The 20,658-nt window shown below is 35.3% G+C and overlaps 1 protein-coding gene and 1 pseudogene across 3 annotated transcripts in view; one reads left to right on the forward strand and one right to left on the reverse strand.

The window, feature by feature from the left end:
* The window catches only part of RNGTT (RNA guanylyltransferase and 5'-phosphatase), a 241,954-nt gene that overhangs the window by 202,409 nt on the left and 18,887 nt on the right, over positions 1-20,658 (reverse strand). For all 3 annotated transcript variants that reach the window (XM_036024453.1, XM_028509316.2, XM_028509315.2), the window contains exons 5-8: positions 14,730-14,805; positions 13,041-13,281; positions 6,345-6,454; positions 5,080-5,181 (exon numbers count right to left, since the gene is read on the reverse strand). In XM_036024453.1, coding sequence (XP_035880346.1) covers positions 5,080-5,181; positions 6,345-6,454; positions 13,041-13,281; positions 14,730-14,805 — 529 coding nt within the window. The remainder of the gene's footprint in view (positions 1-5,079; positions 5,182-6,344; positions 6,455-13,040; positions 13,282-14,729; positions 14,806-20,658) is intronic.
* LOC118500267 lies at positions 6,461-8,209 on the forward strand (annotated as a pseudogene).

Here is a 20,658-nt window from a genome sequence, read left to right on the forward strand (position 1 = left end):
TTACAGGTTATGCTTTTTAGAACTTCACAGCACCATACAAATTAAATATGTAAAACACAGTATCCTTTTAAGTGGTCTTCCATCAGAGAGAGTAATGCCATATGGATTACCCAGATTTACATTGATCTGGAATAAATTTAAATGCCACTTGAAATGATTTGAGCAGCACTTATATATCAAAAGGGCAGAGAGATGTGAAAATATTTCATTTTAATACAACAGTCAGTCTCCATAAGAAGAGTCAGTTTTATAAAATGGTCAGTCATCAAAAGAAACATTCCAAAGGTTTTGTTTTATTTTACATTTGTCCCTGACATGGCTGACTACTTTCAGTTTTCTTTTGTATAAAGCAGGCATACTTGTAAAAAAATCAATTACAATTCTTTCAAACAATTTTCTCTGGTTCACACAGGAACAGGTTTGTCTTCTCTTTTTACCCAACCTAGTACTTGCCATTTCTACAATCACACATAATGGACTGGAGCATGTGAGTAAATAACCAGTTCTTAAAGTATCATAGAATTATGCTGCTGACTTTGCTACTATCTACCTGTATAATTGAAGCAAGTATTTTATTTTCTGGATTCTAGCCCCTCAAATGCCCCCACAAAACTCCAAGTCTTCCTAGAACAGTATAAAATGAAATATTTACTCCAGGTATAACTTTATGCACCAGTGAATTTTAAAATATTAGACATAAGGTTATGGCTATAATTAATATTAACCAGTAATAAGACAGCAGATAAGTTCTTACTTAATACCAATATTCAGTAAAAGTTCTTATATACCATAAGGAACAATCTGCTTTGCAATCAAAAGGAAAACAGGGCTAATACAAATTCGTATTTACTCTGATCCCTTGAAGGAAATGGAAAACTAAGTGACAAATCTAAATTAAAGTAGTATACACAGTACTTAACTGATCATATTTGATTTATTCATTCTGTTCCTACATAGCATAAAACAGTTTGGTTTTTGAACTCCCCTGAAAATATTTCAGAGACATCTGAAACTTCTTTAATATCCCTCTCAGTATGTAAGATTTCTCTAGTCTAGCTTCTCATTACCTTAGTCCACACTATTCCTGTCTGAACATTCAGCTCCAGTCATTAGAATAAACATCTGCTACAAACATTATCTAACAGGATACATATCAAGGGATCCAAGTAAGCTACTAACTACCTGGGGTAATTATACTGTTCTGCATAAAATGTTACAGCAGTGAATATGGAGCTGCCTGAACGTAATATAAATCAAGCACTCTGTTATAATCAAGGCATGGAACATGATATAATGAAGGGAAAAAAGGCTTAATTTACTTCTTAAATTGATGTATTAGTGAATTACTTAAGTTTTTTTAAAAATCTTGTCAAAGCACTGGGCATTAGCAGTAACTTACAATCAATGAGAAAAATACTTCAATTTTTTAACTTACTGAAGTAAATATTAAAAACAAAAGGTCTTTACATTAAACTTATGTTTCCCTACCTTAGGCTCACTTTTACACTTTCTAACACCTTGAAATATAAAGACAGTCTCTCAAAGGAGAGTGTCCTTATATCCTAAGGTGACAAACTATGACCGAAGGGCTAAATATGGCTCGCTAACCGTTTTTGTAAATAAAGTTTTATTGGAACACAGTTATGCTTCATTTGTTTGTGTAAGAGCACCAGGATAGAGTTGCTTTTGTGTAGCAATGGCAGCAGCAAATAGCTCATACAGAGACCACATGGCCCACAAAACCTAAAATATTAACCTAAAACCCTAAAATATCTAGCCCTTACAGAAGACACTTTCTGAACCCTGGATTGTACAAAGCACTTAAAGCTGGGGATTCTGTCTTAAGCCTCCTGATCCATTCAGCACCTGACAAAGACCCCTGGAAGCAACAAGTTTTCAATATAATTTCTGAATGAATGAAAAAAGGGCATTCCCAGACCAGAATTCAGGAAGAATAAATCTATCTGCAATTTCCTCCAAGAAGTATTATACAATATATCTTGCTTACTGCCCTGACTGGTGTGGCTCAATGGGTTGGGTGCATCTCGCAAACCCAAAGGTCACTGGTTCAATTCCGGTCAGGGCACATGCTGGGTGCGAAAGGCAACCAATCAATGCTTCTCTACCTCTCTTTCTCCTTCCCTTCCCCTCTCTCTAATAACAAATAAGTAAAATCTTTTAAAAATATATGTATCATCACTTACTTAAAAATAAATGTGTTATAAAAGCTGACTATCTTGGATTATCATAAATGCCTAAGTGGTTTTGTTTTTAATTCCTGAAAACAATTTACCCTGCCCATTCAGTTTTTTCCTGAAAGCAGGTATCTGTGTATATGCGTGTATTTAATATACAAAGTCTGTCCTGAAAAGTCCAGCCACTGTTGATATAACAAGAATGGTTTGCAACGACATTAATGTAACCTAGCAGCCAAGGAGAGTGGACTGGAATGTGCATGCGTGAACCATGATGCCTTCACACTACTGGTCAGTGGGGGCAGTAGATACCATTGAGTGAGCATTTGTACTGTGTGTCCATAGCATTGAAAATGACTGAGGGAGTAGAGTAAATCTGCATCAAATTTTGCATTAAGCTTGAACATTTCTCTGCAGAAGCTATTCAGATGATTCAAGGCAGCTTTCAGAGATGCTGCAATAAGTACAGTGCAAATAAAAGTGTGGCATAAAAGCTTCAAAGATGGTCAAGAATCTGTTGACAGTGACCATGTTCTAGAAGGCCTACAACAAGCAGAACACCTGAGAATGTTGAACGTATACAGGCTGCAATCAACAAAGATCGGCAACTGACAGTGGGAGAACTGGAAGCTCCCACTGTCAATTTTTAAAGTAAATTCAAAATTCAAATTTTGGAACAGAGGATTCCAAAAATGACTGTGTCCGAGATTTTGACACAGGATATTGGCATGAAACGTGTGTTTGACAAAATTCTTTCCATGGTTTCTGCTACCAGAGCAGAAGGAACATCATGCTATGGTTGGGAGAACTGTGTGAAGTCCCAAGATGCCTAACTTTGAAGGAGATTGACGTGTCACTGTCCTGTAACAGTGTTCTTGTATCTTGTATCTTCTTCAATAAATGTCTCTATTTTTCATAGTACATGGAGAGGGATACTTCTGGACATACCTTGTCTAATTCTACATTGTCTAGAAGTACTAACTAGTACATAATACACACACACACACACACACACACACAAATTATAAGAATATAAAAAACAGAAAAATATCTTCACATAATATATTCTACATAACAAATTCAAAAAATTCTATATTCGCACCAGAAGAACTTACAAGAGGGTTCAGCAAGACTGCTAGTGCAATACCAACATGCACAAATAATTAGTGTCATACTAGTAGACACACTTGCCATGAGTAAGATGGTACTTCTAAATTCAAAGCAAGGAACCTCCTTTTGATCATTAGGCATTAGATTTTCTATTTGAATTTCCAAAAATCAATCTGAAAGTTTATGACATGGCCTCCTTCCAGGACCACATGCAAACAGTGAATTACAATATCAAAACATAGGTTTTTTAAAAAAATTAGCAAAAGATATTCCATATCTCTACACTGAAACCTATACAACATTTCTGAGAGAAATTAAAGATGACTTAAATAAATGGAGGAAAGATATATCCTATATCTGGGTTGGAACACTCAAAAACTGTTAAATGACCATTCCCCCCAAAATGATCTCAGATCAGAAGCAAATCTACTCAAAATCTCACATAAATGTTTTACTCCCACAATAAAGTATCCTAAGACAGAGTAGATATTCAAGTAAATACTTAGGGGTTTTCCTTTCATTTTTGGTGGAGCATGGTTCTATGATAAATGAGATATTTCCATTATCAATCAAAAACATATTTGCTCAAATTACTTCAGCTAATCATTGAGAGGTCTAACAGATGAGACACAGAGAAAGGGGTATACAACTGCAGAGGAGGGAGAAAAAACAAAAGGAAGATGGCAAAAATCAAGTGACAAATTTTGCAGACTTCATTATTTTGCCCGAAGTTTGCCACAATCACAGCCTTGGATACTATGGAGAAGACAATGTAAAAAGTAAAGAATATCCAGAATATGAAATTCATCTGATCAAAACTATGCCTTACGCCCAAACCCCCAGGCCATTTTGTATATAGTTTAAAGCCTAGAGACAGACATCTGTACTACTTATCTTTTTTCCACTCTTTCTCCACCAAAAGAGGTAGGTAATAAACCCATCTGTTAAGACACTGTTACGTATCTATTAAAAATATACATCTCAACAAAAACTCAACTCAGGCTATTCCTTATTACCACTTTAACAGATTCCAAAGCCCTGGCTGGCGTAGCTCAGTGGATTGAGTGCGGGCTGGGAACCAAAGTGTCCCAGGTTCGATTCCCAGCCAGGGTACATTCCTGGGTTGCAGGCCATGACCCCCAGCAACCGCAAAGGCATGAAGGGGCAAGTCACTCAAATTACCTATATCTGAATCTTTTAACCGTCCCCATGCTTATAGATTCATCCATGTAGAAGGAATACTCCTAAAAGCACATAGGCAAGTTTAAATTTTTCATTTTATCTCTCTATACTGTTTGAATTTTTTATCATATACTAATTAATTTTTGAAGCTAGTTAATTTTTTAAAGATTTTATTTATTTTCCCTGCTGGCGTAGCTCAGTGGATTGAGCGCGGGCTGGAAAACCAAGTGTCCCAGGTTCGATTCCAGCCAGGGTACATTCCTGGGTTGCAGGCCATAACCCCCAGCAACTGCACATTGATGTTTCTCTCTCTCTCTCTCTCTCTCTCTCTCTCCCCCCCTCCCTGCCTCCCTTCCCTCTCTAAAAATAAATAAAATCTTAAAAAAAAAAAAAGATTTATGTCAAACTAACAGAACTCTGAAACCAAAATTTTAGCAGAATGACAGTAACTATACAGTATTTGAAATATGCCTTATTTTGCTGTTCAGGTCAGAAATTCACACTCCCCAGAGTGTAAACCTTCTCTAACAACAGAGCAATATTCTTAAGCATTAGGGTTGTTTGTATAACTGTTTTTGGAAGTCTAACTTACCGAGTGCCATCTGCTTTCCAGCTTACTTTATACGGCTTCTGCTCCAAAAGTTTAATATTTTGCTTGTCCATGGAAACAGGCTGTGCTCCAGGGAATCCAGACCTTAAAAGAAGAATACTTTATTACTGTTATGGCTGGCATCATACAAAGCAATACATGTGTGAAACCAATCTCACATGAGTCACACACTTATAGGTGTTCTCCCTATGATAAGATTACTGTCAGTTGGAATGATACTAGATTTCACAAGAATGCTAACAAAAGGCTACCATTTTCTTGACAGAATGAAAGTTAACAAGATTCTAATCACCACTGCTGTAACTATTGGGTTAATTTTTAAATATTAATATATATGATCTAAACACTAAAGCAGGTATGTTGACAAGTCTGTTAAATCAGGAAGAAGTTTAAATCTTGCTTTAGTCATCTTACATCATTTTAGACCCTGTATTCCTCATCATGACACTGCCAACTTGGCATAACTGTGCAGGGCTGGCAAGTGTCTCCTCAAAAAATGCCCAGAAGTGACAAAACAGAAAAAATGTGGATCAAGATTAAAATGTACTGGCAAGGGTTTAACACGACACAAAAATCAACACTATTTCATGATCATTTTCATCTCTTAGTTAAAATTACTTCTAGGTGATTGATCTGTATGTATCAAACAGTTATTTATATCAGGAACTTTTAAGTAAATGATCCTGTTTCATCATGTTCCAGCTGCATCACAATTTTCTGCCACAGATAGCAATGATCAACAGAAATGATCATAGACCAAGACCTGAGAGCAACAGATAGGAACAGTAAACTCTCCCCTGAGTCCTCTCCCATGAAATGCCCGATAAGTAATTTCAAGTCATGGCAGGGGCAGAACACATTTAAAGCTGATTCCCTCCAATATTTGATTATAGAAAAACTGAAATATGTGACACATTCAATTTCCACTAATTCTCTCTTAATACGATAAGGGCAACCCAAACATTAACCTGCAACAGTATAATCAAACACACAAAACAAATACTAGAGAGTGAAACAGCAACTTTCTACTTCTTTAGGAAGATATGAGTCATCTAATTTTTGACTCAACTGTTCATTACACTGCTTGTCTTGAAAAATATCTGATAAACTCTTACTTGACATCTCTTTAAGCACTCTATGTAAACATACCAATTTCAAGAAGCAAAGAAACTATGTTAATGTTTGCTTCTATGTTAACTATTTCAGAGTAAGAATAAATTTCATTAAAACAATAAAATATTTATTACCCTTCCCAGCCACAGAACTGATGACACTTCTGCTGTACTTCTCCTAACTTCGGTTGAGTTGTTACTTGAGTTACACCTTTAACGGTTACACCTTCCAAAAAAATAGCACCCTTAAAATAAAAGAAAAAGAAAAATATTTTATTAGAGTTCAAGTCCATTTACAAAGCCTAGACTGAGAAACAGATTCATCTATTTTCACAAATCTGAGCAAACACATGAAACAGAGATGGTCTCCAGGAGGCTCTATAAACTCCCCTAAGATTGCACAGTTTTCTGTACTCGAGCAAATGATTTCAGTGTACACATACAGCCCAGTGTCTATATCACGTTGTCAAAGTATTCCACAGGCACTCTCCAGAAATCAACAGCAATAATAACTTATCTACCATTTATTCAGAGCTCAGATTATTTGGCATCTTACACTTTCTCTAATCCTTGTAATAACTCTGAAAAGTAGATTTTATGGTATTTATCTCACAAATGAGTACATAAGACATAAAGATGGCATATAATTTACTGAAGTGGTAAAAACAGAATTTTGAGCCCAGGTCATTCACCAGTGATTCTCATTTTGGGAGAAGTAGGGGAGTTGCATCATTTTCTCAACACAGACTTTAAGGGGATAACACCCACAATATACACCTTTGTAAACTACAATGAGAGTATAACGAAGTGGCGAAGCTACAATTGTTGTATCAACATAAAAACTAAAGATCACTCATCATTGAATTTTTCATCTAAATTTTTAAGTCAGAATTACATAAAGTATCTTCACTATATTTTAAAGCAAGTGTATTTTTAAAATATCAGAGAAGTGAAGCAGATGGAAAATTTATAAATCAAATAAAGAACACTCCTAAAAAACTCTGTAGACTAAAAAATTTCTAAATTCATGCTACAATTACTTTCAGACCCATAAGAGGGCTGGCATCAGTCTTAAGAATAATCCATACAACAACTCTAGCTGTGAATATAATTAGGGAATAAAAAAACATGCTCTACAAGCTGCAATGATCAACTTTCCAGCAAAAATTCTGCAACTTGAGCCACTTGGGAAGGAAAAAAAGAATACAATATTTAGTCTGCATACATCCCTGTCAAATATAAAAGACTTCTGAGTTGAATCCAATAGACTGATTCAGATCCTAATTCTGGACCACATCAAAGTTATCTAATATGTTGTCTACTTTTTCTTAAGTGTACTTTAGAGGTTTCATGAGTCAAAGGACCAGAGTACCATTCCTTTCTATTCTGTTTCAGCTCTTCCCAGAAGCCAGCAGAGGTCACCTCTGAAAATTGTTCACTATTCACTTGACCCCAAAAACCCCACAAAATCATGCAAATCAAGAGGTTCAAATCTCTGTGTTTACTTTAAGAATACTCATGAAACTGCCCAGGCCATCAAGGGTATGAATATTCAAAAAGCTACCACGTACACAAAGGATGTCACTTTACAGAAGCAATGTGTGTCATTTGTCCTTACAATGGTAGAGTTGGTAGGTGTGTCCAAGCCAAACAGTAGGGCTGGACGCAGGGTCAGTGGCCCAAAAAGAATTTTTGCTGCACATGCTTAAAAGTGCAGGGTTTAATGCTGAATTTAAGGGTTTAGATGTAGGTTCTCTGGTCACCGAGCACATACAGGTGAACAAAACTCCCAAGATGTGGTGTTACAACTTACAGAGTTCATGGGCGGGCGGGTTATCCCATATATGAGCTTTCCCTGCCACAATGGGATGCGCCTTACTGAGAAAGAGCAGATTGTTCCTAAACCAGAAGAGGAGGTTCCACAGGAAAAAAAAATATCACTGAAGACACAAAAACTTATGGCCAAGGAATAAATTCAGTACAAAATAAGTGCTAATAGAAATGAAGTGAAGTGAAAAAAAGAAATTTCTATTTTAGAACCATTTCTACCATTAAAATTAATAACAAATGGGAAGGAAGAGGGAGGGAGGGAAGAAAGGAAAAAGAAATTTTAAAGAAAGCTAAAACACGTGGATAAGAATTTTTTACCATGTTTAGTCACTGAGATATACAAATAACTTAAATATTCCTTTTTTTAACATGTTGTTAAATCTTTTTTTAAATAAATATTTTCTTTTTTATTTTACTTATTTATTTTTAGAGAGAGGGGAACGGAGGGAGAAAGAGAGGGAGAGAAACATCAATGTGTGGTTACCTCTCATGTGGTAACCACACATTGGTAGGTGTGGCCACCTACTGGGGACTTGGCCTACAACCCAGGCATGTGCCCCGACAGGGAATCGAACCGGCGACCCTTTGGTTTACAGGCCATGCTCAATCCACTGAGCTATACGAGCCAGGACATCAATATTCTTATAAAAGTATATGTTTATACAAATTTAAAAAAAAGCATTACGATTTAATGTTCAGCATCTTTATTCTGAAGGTACTAGTTTCACATGAAGAAGATAACTAGCTTTAACTTCTAAGCATGTTATTTCCTAAGCAAAGTTAAGAAATCAATAATTTCTGAAAGGCAAGGACCAAATTAGCATAAATTAATCCTAAAAAAACAAACATTACTTCTTTTTCTAACAATATAAAGACATTAGAAATCTAATCAACATTCAACCAGTACTTTCCCACAATATTACTACAGAAGTGTTTTAATAATTACATGCAGTTGAACTAAATATTTTTAATTTAACAGAACAAATAAATATTGAGCCTCAGTACAGCTTTAACAACTATTGAATTTGTTTAGAAAAGATAATTCCGACCATCTAGTAAATATGTCATCCATTTAGTTCTTTTTCCTTAATCTTTTCTGCAATGATCAATTTCTTTTTTATCTTCTGTATCCCTTATTTTCTTCTGTAATAATTATAATTAAGTAAAAAAATAAAGGCATACTTCATTTTAAATGCTTCAAACATAAGATTTCTGGGTGTTTTCCATGTGTTTAAATTTGCCTCTCTTTCTTTTATGTGGGGTGGGGACGGAGGCTGGGTGGGTACTCAAAGGCATCTACATTCCAGTCGGAGATCCTGCTTCGGTATAACACAGAAGACACTTACACAGTGCAGATGCTGAAGGAAAACACCCAAATCAAAATGGACATTTTGGCACAAGTCCTACAGATTTTATTGAAGTCAAAGTTATTGGTCTTGAAAAATAAAAATGCAAATATTGGTGAGGTATAAGTAAAGCCAAGTACCTTAATAAAATTATATCTTGGTTATAAAAATAAGAAATTAAGGATTAACATCAATGTGCCAATATAAACTGAACAGAAGCAAGAAAAAGAAACCACACACAAAAATAATGGGGACTGCCCTGGCTGGTGTAGGTCACTGGTTCAATTCCCAGTCAGGGCACTAGCCTGAGTTGCAGGCCAGGTCCCAGGTTAGGGTCCTACAAGAGGCAACTGATCCAGAGGCAACTGATCACTACATCTCTCACACACTGATGAGTTTCTCGCCCTCTCTTTCTCTCTCCCTTTTATTCTCTTCCTCCCTCCTTTCCCCTCTCTCTAAAAGTAAATAAATCAAATATTTTTAAAAAAATATTGGAGAAGACCACAAACTGCTGATTCAGGCAGCAAGAATACAAGGAAGGTCCCAAACCAGCAGCAGCTGCTTACGGAGGTGTTCATACAACCTTGAGGTTCAAGCCCCGGGTACCAGTCATCACAAAATGCATTGACATTCTAAGAAAGAATATTTGGAGCACGTTGATGGTGAAAAGGACACCTACAGTTACTGGCTTAACCATTCTAGAAGGATGTAACTGTGCCACTGCAGCAAACGTATCTGGTGTGCAGAATGACAACTAGCTCCTAGCAGCAGCCTGCCACCATTGTTGGGCTCTCCCTTTTTAAACTGAGACCAAGACTCCCGTCAGCCGGTTTCAGATGTACATCAGAACTGCTCGGGAGCAATACAATTCAAGTCTGTAAATATGAACACTGAGGCCATTTAACCTAACTTAAGAACAGATGGGAATTAACCTTCCATGCTGAGGGCTGTATGCCAAAGCATTTAAATCAATACGTTGGCTACATAAGAGCTGCCGTCTTGGGTAGCACTTAGAATGTTGGAAACACTTTGAGAGGGGCCTGAATGGACCTGTGTGTACTCTGCTCTGAAAAACCATTTGTATAGTGTGTTTCATTTTTTTAATGTGTGAAAATAAAGAAAATTAAAGAGGAAAAAAAAAAGTCGTCAAATCTAACTACTCTCTCCAAAAATGGAAAAGGAAATATTTCTTCTTTTGGCAATGACAGACTAGCTAATTTAGACCAATTCTGCAGCCATGAAAAAGTAAACTAGATAAAATGTCTTTTGAACCTATTAAAGACATTGAAGAATTAGAAAGGAAGTAAGGACTTGAAGGACTAAGAATTCAGAGGGAAGGAAAGCCTAACAAAGTGAGCTAGACAGAAATGAGCTAGACATAGCTTTTCCTTCTCTAGAATTTTCCTCTATAGCCATTGCTTCAAAAACAGTAGCTGAGAGGCTAATGCAGTTTTCAGCAAACCAGAGGAATGATGAAACAAGGAGGAAGGATTCAGTTAGGCTTCCAGTTAGGATCCCCAAAGGGCTGCACTCTAGAAATTAGGGTGAAACAAAAACAGACCAGGCCCCTGCCAGAACTAAAGCCTAGTTTCTAAACAGTTAAATCCTTGACTGAGTTAAGATGTTCAACTCCTAGTCCTGTGTAGGAGCAAAAGTAAATCTTCTCTGAAGGAATATAACATGATACATACGCTCAAGTTATTTCCACAATTTTTCATACATAATGCCTAGTAAGCAGAAATACCTTGGTATGTAAATAAAAACAAAAACAAAACCCTACAATTGACTGGAAATCAAAGGATATAAGAAGAAAAACTAAAAAAGACCTAAGTGATTCACATATTAGAGTTATCCGATAGAGGCCAAAAGATAAAAAGGAACATACCACTGGGACCAAAAAAAAAAAACCCAGTAAGATGAGTTTAAATCTGAAATAAAGAAATCGGTAAAATAAATGCACATGGACTAAATACACCAATAAGACAAAAACTGTTGGCTAGATAAATAAAATCTAACATGATGCTTATAAGCAACATACCTAAAATAACAGATAAAGGTTGAAAGTAAAAGGACAGAAAAAAGATATTCCATACAAACACTATCCAAAAGAAACTTGTGCAATCATACTAAATGAGATATTTCACAATGCTAAGTTAAGACACTGTAAACATAATCTGTTACACACAGTTGTATAAAAACACAGTATTACCACAAAATATATGAAGTAAACATGACAGAACTACAAGGAGAAACAGGTAAATCCACAATCATAGTGGGGAATTTCTAAAATATCCCTCTTAGTAACTGACAAAACAAAACAGGAGAAATTATGTTTGGGATTTTGTCTTAAGTATTATTTTTTTTTCCTAGAAGAATATGCCCATCTTGACTATTTTTCCCTTATTGCTACCTGAGCTCATTTGCAATTAAAGGGATTTAATGGTACTTGATAATATAAAATAAATGTCATTTTTAAGATCCTTTCTGCTGGACAAAAAAAAATACTGCAAACTTTACCCCATTTTGCAAAATAGTAACTCTTTGTTTTAAACTTTTACACACTCAAATGCTATACCATAATTCAAAAACATAGTAAGCATATGTTCGTGATTGTTATTCTTTTAAAAAAATCACTTACAAACTATATCCCTTATAAAAAATATCCCTCACAAAAATGATATCGTAAGAGGATAATCATCTATAGTTATACTATGTTATGTTATGCTCTTAAACTTCCCTTAGAATGTGATTCCTATTTTTCCAGGTATGTGATTCAGTAATTTCAGGTATCTAAATCCAGGAAAGAATGAGTTAGACTAAAGAATAATAAACTATTTTTGAAATTATTTCTGTGTTCCAAAGTCATTTATACTTTTCAATGGCCTTAGAGTTTTGAAGTTTGAAATGTGTAAATACGTATCAAAACAAAGTTTTTCAAACAAAGGACATTTATTTAAAGCCCAAAATAACTGTATTATGTGAGTTAAATAAAATACAGCATTTCTTCCTTGCCTGTGAATCACTGTCTACTAATGAGTTGTGGTGTTACTGCTCAACCGTGATTCCCACACACCTTAATTATTAACTTAATTACCTCCACACTTTCCCTAACTTTCCCCTTTGGCCTACACCATATACTTGCATATGTACAAGTACAACCAGTACCTTTCTTCTCAATATATTTATTCCCCCAAGGAAAGAGATAATATCCAGTGTTTTTAGTTAGGGCTTTCAGTCTAGAAAATTAATGGGAGGTGGCCAAAGAAGTGTCTGCTGAGCTCAACTTTACAGAAAATATGAAAATACCACCCATGGGATGGAGCAGAATTTATATGTAAAGTTATTTGAACCCTGTGACAATTCTGTAAAGCACTAGCAAAATTTTCACTAGATATTTAAGTGAAATTTCACAATACTTTGCAAAGAAATAATAAATTCTCAATGTAATATCTAAGAGTTCTTTGGTTTACCTAAGAAACAAAAACAGAATGAATCTGCATAAGAAACTTTTCTTGTAGAAAAGGCGAAGAGTCATGGATATCAAGAATCTTCAGAAATAGAAAGAATGAAATGACCTCACAAATCCAGTAAAACAGAGTCAACGTTCCATTTTCATAAACTTGCTTAAGAAAAAGACTATATTTTTAAACATTACCAGTTTTAACCGTTCTTTCCTTCTTTTGCCAAAGGAGGCACTTGACCCAGGTTCTGATTCCTTTTTGCCATCCTCATCCTCATCTTCATCTTCATCATCCTCAAAACACCAATCTGGCAATAGAGGTGGGGGTGGTGCTTCCTCTATATCACCATAGCGACGAAAAAGTTCTTTCAAATAATCACCCTTATAAATTCCCGGTGGTCTGGCTTGAGCAAAAGTGGCAACTGCTGCTTCAATACTAAGGAAAACAAACACCATGTAATTTCCCCACTGCTCTCCATTTACACAGACTTTTCAAAACTTACTATATTTAAAGCACCATATGAAATATACAGAGATTTATAAAATAGGTCTCGATCCCACTCTAAGGCATTCAATCTCTTAAGGGACAAATTCATTCTGAAACAGTTTTAACATAAGGTACAATGATAATTCCTAAACTCCAGAAGTAAATTTTAATGTGTGAAGAAGAGACCTGGGTAGTTATGTGAAGAATTTAAATAAAGCTTTAAAGGCTGAATCTGAGGAAAAGCAGCAAAGAAATATGAATAGCAGAATGAATGAAAGGAAAAAGCACGCTGGTTTTTCAGGAACTTTCAAGAAACCCAGGCAAATACAAGCATAGGTCCTCAGAGAAAGGCTAACCATAGCTGAATCTGACACAGGACTCTGGAGTGATTGTGTAGAGCAGTGATTTTCAACCAGTATGCTGAGGCACACTGGTGTGCCACAAGAATTTTTAAAATATGTAATATTTGACTATTTAGCCTAGGACACTGATGTCTTTTCCCTTAGATCGTCAAATTAAAAAATGACAACAGCCAACACAATAACCATCCGATGTGAATGAATCAAAATTATACCTATTTTTTTGTCAGATCAGCAAAAAGCAGAACATATATTTTGGTGTGCCAAAGAACTTTAGTCATTAATTTATATGTGCCATGATGAAAAGGGTTGAAAATCACTGGTGTCCAGCGTCAGAGGCCAGAAACACTGTGCTAGGAGTGCATGCAGAAGAAAACCACTGAAGATGCATAAACAGGGAAATAAAATATACAATCAGATGTGTACCTCAGCTAATTGTATTTGAGAAGGACCTACTGTGTAAAAAGGCTTCATAAACAAAATAATGAGAAAATTCAATTAGTGATAACCCCTTGTCTCAGGAATTTTTTAGTAACTAAAGTCCTAATGTCTCAGGACTAAAAAGGTACTTCACTAACAAGGGGTGCTCAATAAAAACTCTCTGACTGGTTTAAATAAAGTAACTCTGTCCCCTCAAAAAACTTTTCCATATAGCATTATAAGTCTTTCCTAGTACTTAACAGCTATAAAAAGATACTGTTAAACATGAAAAGAACAACAACAGTAACTTCCAAAGGTGAATACAAACACAAAATTTTGGGAGAACTTGTCTCTAGTAAGTGAAAAACATCTGGAAAAGAAAATGCATAGTATATGAAATCATAAGCACTCAAAGTGCTACCTAGTCCAATAACACTAGGTAATGAAGGGTAGCCTAAGATTAACCAAATCTAAAATGAAGACATACTCAAATTATATTAATCATGACTTAACCAAAAATTTGGCAATATAAAGTGCTAAAACTAAAAAAAAAATCAATAAAATTTCTTTTATCAATTACTAAATATGTCTTCTTCCATCATAACAAGAAAGAAATACCTCCAGTCCATTTTCTCCACCAGAAAGGCACATATGAGGAAACCGGTGCGATTGAAACCATGGGTACAATGAACACCTAGAAAATTAAGTAGCATTATTATTTTAAAATTAATAAATCACTTTGGAAGCCACATCTTTCTCTAAAATTCCAATGTGGCATCAAAACATTTCAATCATTTTATAAAAATAACTGCATTTTTAAAAACTCAGCCCTTCCTTACAACTATTAGTGACTTGTCAGTTTAAGTTGCTTAGAATCTAATTTGTAGCACTAGCTAGAAGTTTAAATGCAATATATACTGATTTATTCTAATATATATTTATTAGTTACAAATTGTCTCTAGAATCTAAAGATTTCACTTACAACTAAAAGATTTCAAGCATTTTAAGTGAAGAGATATTTCCATCAAACACACAATCCTAAAGATGGGCACACACACACACCAACTAGATGCCAAAAATAACTGACTAACTGATGGAAACAGAGAACAATAAAAATAAAACTACTCTGAAGTTCTCTAGAAACCAACTGACTATATCTTTACATTGCCTTATACTCTATTTTAAAAAAAAAAGCTTTTAGAAGAAAAACCTGAGGAAAAAAAATTTTATTTCTCTTAAACCTTTTTTCAGGACATATTTGAGAACAGTGTGGTCCTGCCTCTATATTCTGAAGCTGCAAATGAGTCTCAAAAATTCTAAAAATAATCGCATTTAAGTCATTTTGACTATTTGAAAAAGAAATAACAACAGCTTGATGGACATTATCAATATAACATTACTGCCAAGTTAACTCACTCTCCTGCAGACCTCAAAACGAAGGCTTTCCTGCTATCTCTGTTTAATAGTAGAAACATTCAAGACTATTCTTTCTTTTTTTATTTTATTTTTTATTTTTTACTTTTAGTGAGAGAGGATGGGGTGGAGAGAAGACAGCACAGGGGCGGGAGAGAGAAACACTGATTTGTCATTCCACTTATTTATGCATTTATTGGTTGGTTGTTGTATGTGTTCTGACCAGGGATCAAACCCACAACCTTGGTGTATCAGGGACAACATTCTAACCAACTGAGTTACCCAGCCAGGCTGTCTTTCTTTATAATGTTACCTTTTACAAACTACTCTGTGTATATAAAGCAGCCTGACAGAATATAACTAAAATCAAACAAGAAATAAACTAAGGATTAAAATTATAGCCCTGGTCCACGTGGCTCAGTTGGCTGGAGAGTCCTTGGGTAAACCAAAAGGTTTCAGTTTCAAATCCTAGCTCAGGACACTTGTCTAGTTTGCAGGTTTGGTCCCTGGTTGATGTGAGTATGAGAAGCAACCAATCGATGTTTCCCTCCTTCTCTCCTTCCCTTCACTTCTCTCTAAAATAAATAAGCATGTCCTCAGGTGAAGATTTAAAAAATAATTTTAAAAATTTACTTCTAGAAGAAAATACAGGAAAAAATCTTTGCAACCTTAGTGTAGGAAAAGATTTCTTAGACAAAACATGAAAAAAAAACAAATATTGACAAACTGGACTACTTTAAAATATTATGTTTTGTTCTTTGAAAGATGTCACAAAGAGCAGAGATTGTCAGCAGGGAGGTGGGGGAGGTGGTGGAGAGATAAATGGTGATGGACAGAGACTTGACTTAAGGGAGTGAAAACACAACACAGTGTACTGTACGAATGATGTGTTGTGGAACTGTGCACCTGAAACCAGTATGATTTTGTTCACCGGGGTCACCCCAATAGCTTCAATAAAAGGGAAAAAAAGGACGGTGTTAAGAAAATGAAAACATCAGTCACTGAAAAAAATCTGTAACATATATATCTGACAAAGAATTTGTATCCAGAATAGATAAAGAACTCTGAGAACTCAGTGAGACAAAAACCCAATTTTCTAAAAACTGGGCAAAAGATTTGAATAGACACCTTGCAAAAAAACATACGCGAACAAGTCAAGAAACACATAAAAAGATGATCAACATCATTAATTATCTGGAAAACACCAATTAAAACCACAATGAGATTCCACTATGCACAAAATTAGAACAACTAAAATCAAAAAGACTGACCATGCCAAATGTAGACGACAGTGTAGAGGAACTGGAACCCTGCTACACTGCTGGCAGAAATGTAAATGGCATGATCACTTTAGAAAACAGTTGGGAAGTTCCGAAAAAAGTTAAGCATACGCCTATATCAAATGACCCAGACATTCTAATCCTAGTTATTTACCCAAGAAAAATACAAACATATATGCTTCAAAGACTTACATAAAGACGAATGTCCACAGCCCTTGCCAGGTGGCTCAGTTAGCTGGAGTATCGACCAGTACACCAAAAGGTTGCACGTTCGATTCCCAGTCAGGGCACATACCTAAGATGCAGGTTTGATCCCAGTGGGGGCACATGTAGAAGGCAACTAATCAATGTTTCTCCCTCACATCAACATTCCTCTCTCCCCACCAACTTCCTTCGTCTCTAAAAATTCAATGAAAACATATCCTCACACGGGGACTTAAAAAAAAAGGCCAAAATGTCCACAGTGACACAAAGACAAATGTCCATAGCAATTTTATTCATAATCGCAAAAAACTGCAAGCATCCCAAATGTCAATCATCACATGAAGGGATAAACATGTTATATTACCTATGCACTACATAGTACTTGTCCATAAAATGAAACAAATTACTAATAAATGCAATGAAGATGACTTCAAAACCATTATGCTGTTTTGTAAGCATAAAAAGCCAAAAAAAAGTACATATATAAAATCTAATTTATATAAAATTCTATAAAATGCAAAAATTTGTATAGGACCATAGAAGGCCCTGAATCACCTAAGCAATCTTGAGGAAAATGAACAAAATGGGAGGTATCACATATCCTGATTTCAAACTATACTACAGAGCTACAGTAATAAAAACAGTATACTGGCATAAAAATTGACATATAGACCAATGGAACAGAATAGAGAGCCAAGAATTAAACCCCTGCATATATAGTCAACTAATATTCAAAGAGGAAGCCAAGAACAATCCATGGGGGAAAGGGTAGTCTCTTTAACAAATGGCGCTAGATAAACATATGCAGAACAATGAACCTTGACTACTATCTTACAGCACTGACAAAAATTAATTCGAAATGGATCAAAGACTTAAACATAGATCAACAACATAAAACCTCTAAAGAAAAATATAAGGGCCCTGACCAGTGTGGCTCCATTGGTCCCATAGACCAAAGGGTCACAGGTTCAATTCCCAGTCAGGACACCTACCCATGCAGTGGTTTCAACCTCCAATTGGGACCCATATGAGAAGGCAGCCCATTGATGTTTCTCCCTCACATCAATGTTTCTCTCTCTCTCTCTGTTTCTCTCCCTCTCCCTCTAAAAACCAATGGAAAAATGTTGTCTGGTTAGGATTTTTAAAAAAAAGAAAAAAATGTAGGGAAGAAGCTACTCAACACTAATTTTTTAGATTTCACCCCAAAAGCACAATAATTTTTTTGGATTTCAGAACAAAAGTACAAACGACCAAAGCAAAAATCAACAAATGGGACTCCATTACACTGCAGCATTTAAAGCTTCTGCCTAGCAAGACAAACAATTAAAATTAAAAAGCCACCTACGAAATGGATGAAAATTTTTGCAAGCCATTTATCATATAAAGGGCTAGTATCCAAAATATATAAAGAACTCATAGTTCTTTAAACTATGATTTAAATTTAACTTAAATTTAAATCATAGTTGATTTAATTTAAAAAAATCAAATTAAAAAAAGAGTATGTGAATAGACATTTTTCCAAAGACATATGAATGGCCAACACATATATTAAAAGATGTCTAATATCACTAATCATCAGGGAAATGCAAACCGAAACCACATGAGGTATCATTTCACAACTGTTGGAATGGCTGTCATCAGGAAGATAAAAGTGCTGACAGAATGCAGAGAAAAGGAAACCCTTGTACACTGCTGGTAAAAATGTAAATTGGTTTAACCACCACAGAAAACATGAAGGTTCCTCTAAAAACTAAAAAGAGGTCTGCCATACAATCCAGCAATTCCACTTCTGGGTATATAACCAAAGAAAATAAAAATGGGATATCAAAGAGATATATAAAATCCTATGTTTACTACAGCATTATTTACAGTAGCCAAGATATGGGAAGTGGCCATCAACAGATGAACAGATAAGGAAGATGTGGGCATCCTGCCATTTGAAACAATATAAATGGACCTTGACTTCATTATGCAAAGAAGATAAATCAAACAGCAAAAGACAAGTAAGGTATGATAATCACATATATGTGAAATCCAAAAAAAAAAACCAAATTCATAAAAAAGAGTAAAATCGTAGTTACCAGGGGATGCAAGGTGTGGTATGAAACAGATGTTTAAGGATACAAATTGGCAAAATAAGACCTAGAAATGTAATGCACAGTATAGTGAATATAAACAACATTTTATTATAATCCTCAAACTCACTAAGAAATGAGAACTTAATTATTCCAACCACTAAAAAGAAAAATAATTACATTCCATGACAGAGGCACTAATTATCACTATAACGGCAATCATATTACAATGTACAAATAAAAAGAATATATTGTACACATTAAAGATTTTAATTATTTATTTTGAGACAGAGGGGAAAGAAGAGAGAAAGAGAGAGAGAGAAAGAGAGGGAAAGAAACATCAGTGTGTGGTTGCCTCCTGTGTGCCCCCCCAATGGGGACCTGGCCCACAACCCAAGCATGCACCCTGACTGGGAATCGAACTGGACACCCTTTGGTTCTCAGGCCAGCACTCAATCCACTGAGCAACATCAGCCAGGGCAACATACTGTACACTTTAAATTATAGTTGTATGTCAAATATGTTTCATTTTTAAAATTCTAGAAAATGCAAACTAATCTATAGTGACAGCGTAGAAAGTGATTGCTTAATTTACAAGTAAGGGCTGAAGAAAGGATGGACACAAAGGACAAAAGATGCAAATGCTCTGAATCTTGATTGTGGCTATATAGGTGTCTGTAAAAACTCATCAAACTGTACACCTCAAATGAATGCAGTTTACTATATATGTAAATTGTGCCTCTATAATGCTTTTTTTAAAATTAGATGTTAAAGTGAGATGATAGTACAAGTCTGCAATCGGCTTTAAAAACATATTCCAAGCCCTGGCTGGCGTAGCTCAGTGGATTGAGCGCGGGCTGTGAACCAAAGTGTCGCAGGTTCGATTCCCAGCCAGGGTACATTCCTGGGTTGCAGGCCATAACCCCCAGCAACCGCACATTGATGTTTCTCTCTCTCTCCCTCTCCCTCCCTCCCTCCCTTCCCTCTCTAAAAATAAATAAATAAAATAAAAATAAAATAAAATAAAAATAAAAAACATATTCCAAATGTTAACATTCATCTACATGGCTTTGTTTTCAAAAATTGACTTTATAACGCTATAAATTTGACACATTTTTAAAAGTATACCAATAAAATATCATTTTCATCTCATTTCTGTGATAGGATAAATTTTCTTCCCAAAACAGTTTTTGCTACTTAAAAAAATACTGAAAACCAGTATCATAAAACCAGTATCAACTGAACCAAATCACCTATTTCTACATGCATAATAAATAAAATGATCATTAATATTTAGAACAAAAACCTTAGTCAGTGAACAATGCTCAATAAACGACAATACAAAGGAACTGCAGACAGTGGGAGCAACTTGTACAAATGTAAATTTATGAATCAAAATAGTACATACAGCAAACTGCAAATGAATCAGAATAGCTAAAGCATGGAATATGATTAAGAAAGTAATGCCAAGGGCAGGTGGAGACAACGAGAGGGTCAAAATCCTGAAGATACTTGTGCACCACACTAAAGAAATTATAAAGGCAATGGGGAGATATTAAAGAATTTTAAGCATGA

The sequence above is a fragment of the Phyllostomus discolor genome, chromosome 4 (genome assembly GCF_004126475.2).
Source record: "Phyllostomus discolor isolate MPI-MPIP mPhyDis1 chromosome 4, mPhyDis1.pri.v3, whole genome shotgun sequence".
Taxonomy (NCBI): Eukaryota; Metazoa; Chordata; class Mammalia; order Chiroptera; family Phyllostomidae; genus Phyllostomus; species Phyllostomus discolor.